The sequence below is a fragment of the Ovis canadensis genome, chromosome 1, assembly GCF_042477335.2.
Source record: "Ovis canadensis isolate MfBH-ARS-UI-01 breed Bighorn chromosome 1, ARS-UI_OviCan_v2, whole genome shotgun sequence".
NCBI classification, from domain to species: Eukaryota; Metazoa; Chordata; class Mammalia; order Artiodactyla; family Bovidae; genus Ovis; species Ovis canadensis.
The window spans coordinates 194,131,549-194,142,069 of NC_091245.1; the positions used below are offsets into that span (position 1 = coordinate 194,131,549).

Consider the following 10,521-nt stretch of genomic DNA (forward strand, 5'->3'; position numbering starts at 1 on the left):
TAGAGGCCCAGGGATACACAGGCAGTATGCGGCAAGGGAAACTGAGCTGGAGCAGGGAAGGGTTAGCGGTTTCAGTGACAGATCTCTGACTTTTTGCCTGTGAAAAAATCTTTCGCCTCCTAGGCCTGTCCGAGTTAAAGAGAAAGTAATAATAAATAATAGGTCAGCTATTAAAAGTTACAGGGATTTTTTTTCCTTGAGGAATATAGATAACCATCTGATGCACGTTCTTAAATTGTTTTTACAAAAATCAGGATCTTACTAGATGGAAACCGCTGACCACAAACACTAGACCATAGACTGCCTAGAGCCAGAGTTTTGATGTTTGAGATTCCTGTAACTTTGCCCTGTTACCTCACCAAGAACCAGTCAGAAGAAGTTTGAGGAGCTGATCAATTACCTTGGGACCCTCACCCATAATGTTGCCCTGAAAACCATTGGGGAATATGAATATTGTGACTCTGCAGTAAATGCTGTAGTTTCCTTCACCACAGCCCAGCCAGTAGATTGACATTCTGCTGTATTGGCAGAAGGAAGCAGTTGCAAATAGAAACCATATGGCTCTCAAAGTCTGAAATATTAGCTGAGCCTTTACAAAAATTTTTTGCAGTGTCCTGCTTTAATCCATAACTGTCGACCTACAGATCCCCCAGCCTCACCACACTGCTGCTCCAGGGCAAAGGTCAGGAAGGAGCAGACTTAGGATGCATTTTCTGCTAATGAGTGCACCAGTCCTGGTCCCGTTTTAGAAAGCTTCATTATCCTGTCAGCTTCAAAAACTAAGAGAAGAAACTCGGCCAGTGCCATACTGACCAAAGGTCCCAAAATAGGAGACAGGGAGGTCTTCTGCTTTCGGCGTTTCACATTGAAGGAGCTGTGGCATCACAGGTCTCCACCCTCACCATCGTGTGTCTCACCTCCATGCTTTTGAGCCTTCTCTTTCCTCAGCTGAGGAAACGCTCCCTTCACTCTTTAATGGGCTAACCATTTCAAGAATCAGTTCAGACATGACTGAAGCCTTCCTTCATCTCTTGACAGATTGCCTCAATCTCTCATTATTCCTGGATTGACCTCTAACATGGTCCTTACCATATGACATTCAAAGTATTAGTTGATGTGTTTCCCTAACCTGACCATGAGCTCTTCAAGGACAGGGACAGGCCCAAAGGCAAGGATCATGCCTCAGACATGGAGCACACAGTGGGTACTCAGTATATACCACTTACTGAAATGCACTGAACACTGGTGGATTAGTCAGCTCAGGCTGCCATAACAAAATACTACAGGCTGGATGACTTAAACAATGGAAATTTATTTTCTGGAGGCTAGAAATCCAAGATCAAGGTGCCAACAAGGTTGATTTTGACTGAGACCTTTCTCCTTGTCTTGCAGATGGTTACCTTCTGGCTGTGTCCTCACGTGGCCTTTTCCTCTGTGCTCCCATGGAGAGACAGATCTGATTTATCATCTACTTTCTTTTTTTCCCACATCTTTTTTTAGCATATACTAAATACTCAAAAATATTTATTTCTATCTCTGGACTCCATTTAGTGTATACACTGTTGTAATTATTGTAGTTTTACATTAGCTTTTAATATCTAGTATAGTCCCACCTCATTGCCTTCTCCTTCAGAAGTTTCCTGGCTATCCTAGATTGTTCATTTTTCATGTGAATTTAAAACCAGCTTATCTAATTCCATATCCTTTTCCACCAAATGTCACTGGTGACTTTATTAATCTTGTTAAATTTATAGATTAAAGGGCATTCATATTTTATGATGTTAAGTCTTCTTATTGAAGTTCATGGTATGCATTTATATGCAAGTTTGTGTCCAGTAATATTTTTAAGTTCTCTTCAATAAATATTTCACTTTCTTGGGACTTCTCTGGTGATCCAGTGGTTGGGACTTCTCACTTTCACTGTCAAGGGCCTTGGTTTTCTCCCTGGACAGGAAATGAGGTTCTCACAGCCACACGGTATGGTGCAGCCAAAAAGTAAGTAAATAAAGAGAAACTAAAAGATAAAAAAAAGTGTTTCACATTCTTGTTATGTTGGTAGCTATGTTTTTTTTTTCTTTTTGTTTTTAATATAAATTGAATTTCCCATCTCCATGTCTGTTAACTGTTTGGTATTTGTATACATGAAGATTTTTCATTCTGTATATTTATTTTGTACCTAGATATGTGAAGTTCTTATTCTTTGTAATATAATTTGAGTGCTCTAGATGTGCAATCATATTCTCAAAATATAATGGGAACGTCACCATCTTTCCTATTTTATATTTGTTAATTTCCCTTTGAATACTTGCTTGGGCTAATACCTCAAGAACCATATTAAATGATAATGATGATAGTGAGTATCATCTATTTGGAACTTTAGTGAGATTGCTTCTAGTATTCCTCCATTAAGCATGATGCTGACTTTTAAGTTGAGATAGTTATGTTGTATTATGATAAAGAGGGAGGTGTCTTCTCATTTCCTTGAGTTTTATTAAGAATGTATGTTGAGGGGCTTCCATGATTGTCCAGTGGCTAAGACTCTGTGTTCCCAGGGCAGGGGGCCAGGGTTCGATCCCTGGTCAGTAAACTGCATCCTGCATGCCACAATTAAGAATATGCATGTCACAACAGAGATCCTCGGATTGTAGCTAAGATTCAGTGCAGTCAAATAACTAATTTTTTTTAAAAAAATTAAGAAAAGAAAGAGGATGTAAAGAATGTATGTTGAATTTTATCAAATGCCTTTTCAGACTTTATGAAGAAAATTATTAGGATTTTTTCCTCCTTAAATCTATTATTATAGGTGAATAAACTTTCTGAAGCTTAATCATGCTTTTATTCTGGAAATATACTACATTGTCATTTTTATAGTATAATTAACATATGACATTATATTTGTTTCAAGTGTACAACATAATGATTTCATATTTGTATATATTGCAAAATGATCATCACAATAATTCTAGTTAACATTGGCACTATATGTTAGTTACAAAAATTTTTGGTTTTGGTTTGTTTTGTTTACAAAAATTTTTTTAAAGATTATTGTCTTAGGAACTTTATGCACTACATATTAGTAGTCACATGTTATACATTACATACCCGTGACTTAACTATTTTATAATTAGAAGTTTGTACCTTTTGACTCCCTTCATCCATTTCTCTCACTCCCCAGCCCTATGTCTGGCAACCAATTGTCTGTCACTGTATCTGTAAACTTGGTTTGGTGGCTATTGGTTTTTTTTTTTTCACTTTACAATACTGTATTGGTTTTGCCATACATTGACATGAATCCGCCACAGGTGTACATGAGTTCCCAACCCTGAACCCCTCTCCCACCACCCTCCCCATATCATCTCTGTTGGGTCGTCCTAGTGCACCAGCCCCAAGCATCCTGTATCCTGTATCAAACCTAGACTGGCGATTCATTTCTTACATGATAGTATACATGTTTCAATGCCATTCTCCCAAATCATCCCACCCTCGCCCTCTCCCACAGACTCCAAAAGTCTGTTCTATACATCTGTGTCTCTTTTGCTGTCTCGCATACAAGACAGCAATGGTTATCATTACCATCTTTCTAAATTCCATATATATGTGTTAGTATACCGTATTGGTGTTTTTCTTTCTGGCTTACTTCACTCTGTATAATCAGCTCCAGTTTCATCCACCTCATTAGAACTGATTCAAATGTATTCTTTTTAATGGCTGAGTAATACTCCATTGTGTATATGTACTACAGCTTTCTTATCCATTCGTCTGCTGATGGACATCTAGGTTGCTTCCACGTCCTGGCTATTATAAACAGTGCTGCGATGAACATTAGGGTACACATGTCTCTTTCAATTCCGGTTTCCTCAGTGTGTATGCCCAGCAGTGGGATTGCTGGGTCATAAGGCAGTTCTATTTGCAGTTTTTAAAGGAATCTCCACACTGTTCTCCATAGTGGCTGTACTAGTTTGCATTCCCACCAACAGTGTAAAGAGGGTTCCCTTTTTCTCCACACCCTCTCCAGCATTTATTGCTTGTAGACTTTTGGATCGCAGCCATTCTGACTGGTGTGAAATGGTACCTCACTGTGGTTTTGATTTGCATTTCTCTGATAATGAGTGATGTTGAGCATCTTTTCAGTTGTTTGTTAGCCATCTGTATGTCTTCTTTGGAGAAATGTCTGTTTAGTTCTTTGGCCCATTTTTTGATTGGGTCATTTATTTTTCCGGAATTGAGCTGCAGGAGTTGCATGTATATTTTTGAGATTAGTTGTTTGTCAGTTGCTTCATTTGCTATTATTTTCTCCCATTTCGAAGGCTGTCTTTTCACCTTGCTTATAGTTTCCTTTGTTGTGCAGAAGCTTTTAATTTTAATTAGGTCCCATTTGTTTATTTTTGCTTTTATTTCCAGTATTCTGGGAGGTGGATCATAGAAGATCCTGCTGTGATTTATGTCAGAGAGTGTTTTGCCTATGTTCTCCTCTAGGAGTTTTATAGTTTCTGGTATTACATTTAGATCTTTAATCCATTTTGAATTTATTTTTGTGAATGGTGTTAGAAAGTGTTCTAGTTTCATTCTTTTACAAGTGGTTGACCAGTTTTTCCAGCACCACTTGTTAAAGCGATTGTCTTTAATCCGTTGTATATTCTTGCCTCCTTTGTCGAAGATAAGGTGTCCATAGGTGTGTGGATTTATCTCTGGGCTTTCTATTTTATTCCATTGATCTATATTTCTGTCTTTGTGCCAGTACCATACTGTCTTGATGGCTGTTGCTTTGTAGTAGAGCCTGAGGTCAGGCAGGTTGATTCCTCCAGTGGCTATTGTTTTAAATTCCATATATAAATGAGATCATATGGTATCTGTCTTTGTGTGACTTATTTCACTTAGGTCCATCCATGTTGTCACAAATGGCAGTATTTCTTTCTTTTTTTGGTCTGAAGAATATTCCATTGTGTGTGTGTAGTATAACTTCTTTATCCATTCATCTATTTATTTATTTTTTGGTTGTGCTGGGTCTTTGATGCTGCATGGGCTTTTCTCTAGTTGCGGTGAGCAGGGGCTACTCTTTAATTGCAGTGTGCCGGCTTCTTATTGTGGTCCTTCTCTTATTGCAGAGCACAGGCTCCAGGGCACCTGGGCTTCAGTAGTGGCAGCACGTGGGCTCAATAGTTGGGGTTCCCAGGCTCTAGAGCACAGGCTCAATAGTTGTGGTGATGAACTTAGATGCTCCTGGGCATGTGGGATCTTCCAGGACTAGGGGTCAAACCTGTGTCTCCTGCATTTACCAGCATATTCTTTACCAATGAGCCACCAAGAAAGCCCTCCATTCACCTGTTGATAGACACTTAAATTGTTTCCATGTTTTGGCTATTGAAAATAATGCTGCAACAAACATGAGGGTGCAGATATCTTTTTGAATTAGTGTTACTGTTTGCTTCAGATAGATACCCCAAAGTGGTATTGCTGGATCATGTGGTAGTTCTTTTTTCAGTTTTTTGAGGAATCTCCATACTGTTTTCCATAGTGGTTAAACCAGTTTACATTCACATCAACAGGGCACGAGTTCTTTTTTCTCCACATCCTCACTAACATTTGTTCTTTCTTTCCTTTTTGATAATAGCCATTCTAACAGGTATAAGGTGATATCTCATTATGGTTTGTACTTGCATTTCCCTGATGATTAGTAATATTAAGCATCTTTTCATGTACTTGTTGTCTCATCCTCTTTTTATAAGGATGCTAGTCTTACTGGATTAGGGTCCCACTCTTATAACCCCGTCTAACCTAAGTTAAGGCTTAGGGCTTCCCTGGTGGCTCATTTGGTAAAGAATTCTCCTGCAGTGCAGGAGACTTGGGTTGATCCCTTGGGAAGATCCCCTGGAGGAGGGCATGGCAATCCACTCCAGTATTCTTGCCTGGAGAATCCCCATGGACAGAGGAACCTGGAAGGCTACAGTCCATGGGGTCACAGAGAGTCAGACATAACTGAGCATCTTTCACTCATTCAGCCTTAGTTAGCTTCTTAAAGGTCCTATCTCCAAAGTCACATTGAATGCTATAGCTTCAACCTATGAATTCGGGAGCCACAAAATTCAGCCTTATTAACAAGCTGGTGAACTTGAATTTGGAAGATAGGGGCTCCAGTACTGACTTTTCCTGAACTTAATTAAGTGCTTTTGGGCGGCACGTCCATTATCCTCCAGGAGCCTCAACTTCATTTCTAACATGTGGCCAGTTTTACGGGGCTGTTGAGAAGCTGAAATGAGATCATGGCTGGAGGACATTTCATGGACTATAAGTTCCTACACAATAATAATGATTTAACTATTTCTTCCATTAATATATCATCTTGCAGTAATTGATTTAAAATGCATTGTATCATTCAATATATATGCAAGGAATCATTGTTATTATTACCACATGACTTCCTAAAGGGAAATTTGTTTATAATTCGTACCCTCTCTTCCAGGAAAGGTTCGAGGCAGCACATGATGAAAACACTCATGTATGAGAGGGCATTACCTGTCACTTCTCACAGAGGCTGCAGAAAAGGCCCAGGAAGCTGTTGATGAAATGAATGACCACCAGGAGAATCTGGAGGAGGCTGATGCACAGAAGGGTGGAGAAGAAGCACACGTGCCAAACGACAGCTTTAGAAGGCTCCAGGCAGACAGAGTTCCAGAGGGAATGGTCATACAAATAATTCCTGTCCCCAAAAATAAGGAGAGCAGGGGTTGGAATAAGTAAGAAAAGTCCAAGCAACCTCAATAGAAACCTGGGTTCACCCTCAGCTCAGGTCATAGGATTAGACTTTTGAGGGTGACTCTTTCTGTATTTGCAATTTTCTAAGAATCAGAGAAGCAGGATGCTAGAGTACGTGACCAAAAGGGGTTTGTAGACCATGTGTGTCTTTCTCTTTCCGAAAAACTGCAAATCTGCGTTTCCATCCATTTACCTGTTATGTAGGTCTTTGAATGGGTAACCATGTTTCCAAGCCTGTGTCTGATTGAAGGGTGAGACATCAAACATGCAAAAAGGACCATCTTTCAGGGCTACTCCAGAAGTGATAAAGCAAATCAAGGCTCCAAGCAAAGCCAGGCCACTTGACAACAGAGCAGTAAGCATCTACACGAGGAGAGAAGAAACAGTGAGCCTGAGATGGGGTCATGACTCAATGACTAGGTGACTTGTGGGTCGATCTGGACAAGTCTCACTTCTCTGGTGCTCAGGCTTTCCCCAGTCATGGGGATAATTCTGCCCACAGCACCTCCTTGAAAACATAACCAGGGTAGGGTTGGTTGACAAGGGATCACTGAGTAGAGCCAGGAAGGGGTGGGAAAGAAGGAACAGAAGGGGGAAGGGGGAAACACTGGCACCTGGACCAGGCAGCAAGCTCAGCCTGACTCAACAGACTCTTCAGAGCTTCTCAGCAGATTGGCATCAAAAACTTGTACACTCAGACTGCAGTCATTCAGTCCCTGGCTTAAAGGGTCAGACTGGTTATCCAAGCCCCACTCCAACCCTTTTAAGGGAAAGCTATATTTCTTCAAAAGTTCCAAGCTGCCATCCATGATTCCTCTCTTTCTCAAATCAAGGAAGGAAGGGAGGAAGAAGGAGAAGAAGAAAGGAAAGGAGGGAGGGAGGGAGACAGAGACACAGAGATGGGGAGACCAAGTCAGAGATTACACTCTGAAATGACTTGAGTTCTGTCATTGTACTTTTCTAGTCTGTGCACCACTCATTTCCCTCCCAAAAGATAGCAACGTGTTTATTTCCTTGGCAGGATTCTAACTTCCAAATTGGTTTCTTTCTCAGAGTACTAGATTTTTTTTTCACCTTCCAAAAGAACATATTTTAAAAGTTTAAATAAAACATATATATATATACACACACACACACACATATATATATATACAGAAACCATATATAGTTTTTATATAGAATCATAGTCATTTTCCCACTGATGTCAAGCTGGTTTAAAACTCAGGAGGAGCCAAAGAAAGATGCATACTAACTTTTGACTCTTAAGTTAAAAGATTCAAGATGAATTAGTCTGACATAAGCCTAGGATGGTGATTCTGGAAATATGGTCCCTGTCCCAGCAACATCACATCACCTGGAAACTTGTTAGAAATGCAAATTCTCCTCCCTCCAACCCAGTCCCATGGAGTCAGAAACTCTCGGGGTGGGGAGTGCCAGCAATCTGTGTTTTAGCACAGCCTGCAGGAATTCTGATGCACGCATTCAAATCTGAGGGCCACTTGCCTAGGAGAAAACCAGACACGACTGAGAACAGATAGTGAATGAGATGTGTGGGTGTTTATATTTCATTCTTTAACATGTAATTCTCAGTCAGCGGGGTTCCCAACATGTGGGTTGTAGATATCAAAGCAGACTGTAGATTTACTGTAAAAAGGACACAGATTCATGTGTCTGAGGCTGAATGAGCAATACACCTTATACACTTACGTACTAAGATATTTCAAATATATATAGATGCTGCTGTAATTAATAAAGTGCACATTTATTCTGGGCCTCAGTTTCATTCTCTGTGAAATGGAGAGGTTAGACTAGAATCTAGTCATCAGATCTCTGGAGAAACTTTCAGCTGTAAAAAAAAAAAATAGCCAGGAAATTTTCTATCAATGACATATGACTACAAGAATGTAATTCATGTCCCTATTGTTCAACAGGCTAAAACTAATAATAAGAACAGCTCATGTATAACTGAATCACTTTGCTGTACTGTAGAAATTAACAGGACATTGTAAATAACAATACTTCAATAAAATACATTTTAAAAGAACAGCTCCCCACAAATGTGTAGACATTCATGGTTCATTAATATTCCCTGGACTTGGTTCTCTTACCTCTCATTTTAACAGAAGGACCTCAGGTTCAAAAACCTTGCCAGAGAGCTTAGGGCTTTTAAGAAGTATGATCAGGACCTGACTTCATACCCCAAAACTGACTCTGCCTCTAAGTTGTAAAATGTGGGGACATTCTAGCTCTTAGAAGAGTAGAATTGGGTTCTTACCCTTTGGCAGGGCCCGATCTTACTGAAGCAGCCATATCTCCAGCCCATCAGGGAGATCAGGGTAGCTGCAGTGAGAACCTGGAAGAAGAGGGATGTGTGTTAAGAAAATATTAGGTAATTTACATCTCTAACTGCCACCTAAGGCTGTTGAAACAGAGTGGTTGGACATCTCATATGGACTTAGTTATCCAGTATTTCCCAGAGGGTTTGGCTTTGACTGTCAGGACCCAATTTTGAATGACTAGCCTGATGTGATTCCATGGATGGCAGCATTCACACCCAGCCTATCTAGTCCAAAATCCAGCAAACTTTGATCAGTCTTCTAGGGTCTTCTATCCCTTGGAGTTGCTATAGATTCACAATCTGTTAGTTCAAACTTATTTTCAAGAAATTACGAAACTCCTTCCCTCACCCTGACTTTGTTTCTCCACCCCTGGGGGACACTTTGGGAATTCACACTCAGGGAACCCTGGACACTTACCATGAGGCCTCCTCCCCAAAGCCCAGAGCCCAGCATGGCATGCCTGCCAATGAGGCCCCTCAAGAGGTAGGTCACATCCCAGTTAGGAAACAGGAGCAGTGTGTTGGTCACAGCAGCAAACAGGGCTGTAGTCCCGAGGCTCAGCCCCAGAATGCGGGAGCAGGTCCGTGAGCATGCCATCACACAGGAGAGGACAGTGTCCTGGAACCAATGGAAGCAGGGTCATGTAGCTCTGTTACTGGGACTGACAGGTAGGGGAAACCCCCAGAGCACAGGGCGGGGTGTCATCCTCTTGCTCTGTCCTTGAAAAGTTGTCATTTTCAAGGTGTCCATTGTCACTACTTCCATTCAACATCGTACAGGGGATCTTTTCCAGGGCAATAAAATAAAAAGCAGCAAAAGCCACAGATACGAAAGAAAGAAGTAAGAATGTCATTAGTCACAGGTAACATGATTATCTGCATGGAAAATTATAAGGAATCTATTAAAAAGTTACTAGAATGAACAGGTGAGTTTAGCAAGGTTACCAAATAAAAAATTAAATACACAAAAATCAATTGTATTTCTCTATATAAGCAATGATAAATTATAAAATTTAAAAGAATATTTATAATAGCATAAAATATTAATAGAAAATACAGATAAATTTAACAAAATCTGTGCAAGACCTGTACACTAGAAATTATAAAACATTGCTGAGAAAAAGAAAACCCAAATAAATGCAGAGATAAACATGCTCACGAATCAAAAGACTCAATATCAATGCAACCTCAGTCAAAACCCTACTAGAGTTTTGTTGTAGAAATTGGCAAGCTGAATCTAAATTTACATGGAAAAGCAAAGAACCTAGATTTTTCAAAACAATTTTGAAAAGAAGAGCAAAGTTGGAGGACTTATATCATGTGATTTTAAGACAAATAAAGCTACAGTAATCCCACAGTGAAATAATGGTGTATACAGACATACGGACCACTGGGACAGACTGAAGAATTCAGAAATAAAGTTATACACA

The 10,521-nt window shown here is 40.0% G+C and overlaps 1 protein-coding gene across 1 annotated transcript; it reads right to left on the minus strand.

The window, feature by feature from the left end:
- Window positions 1-4,985: 4,985 nt before the first annotated feature.
- TM4SF19 (transmembrane 4 L six family member 19) lies at window positions 4,986-9,876 on the minus strand. Its single transcript, XM_069557008.1, has 4 exons — window positions 9,510-9,876; window positions 9,029-9,106; window positions 6,947-7,116; window positions 4,986-6,697 (listed from the first exon to the last, which is right to left on the minus strand). The coding sequence occupies exons 1-4, from the start codon at window positions 9,687-9,689 to the stop codon at window positions 6,517-6,519; spliced, it is 609 nt and encodes a 202-aa protein (XP_069413109.1). The 5' UTR covers window positions 9,690-9,876; the 3' UTR covers window positions 4,986-6,516.
- Window positions 9,877-10,521: the final 645 nt, after the last annotated feature.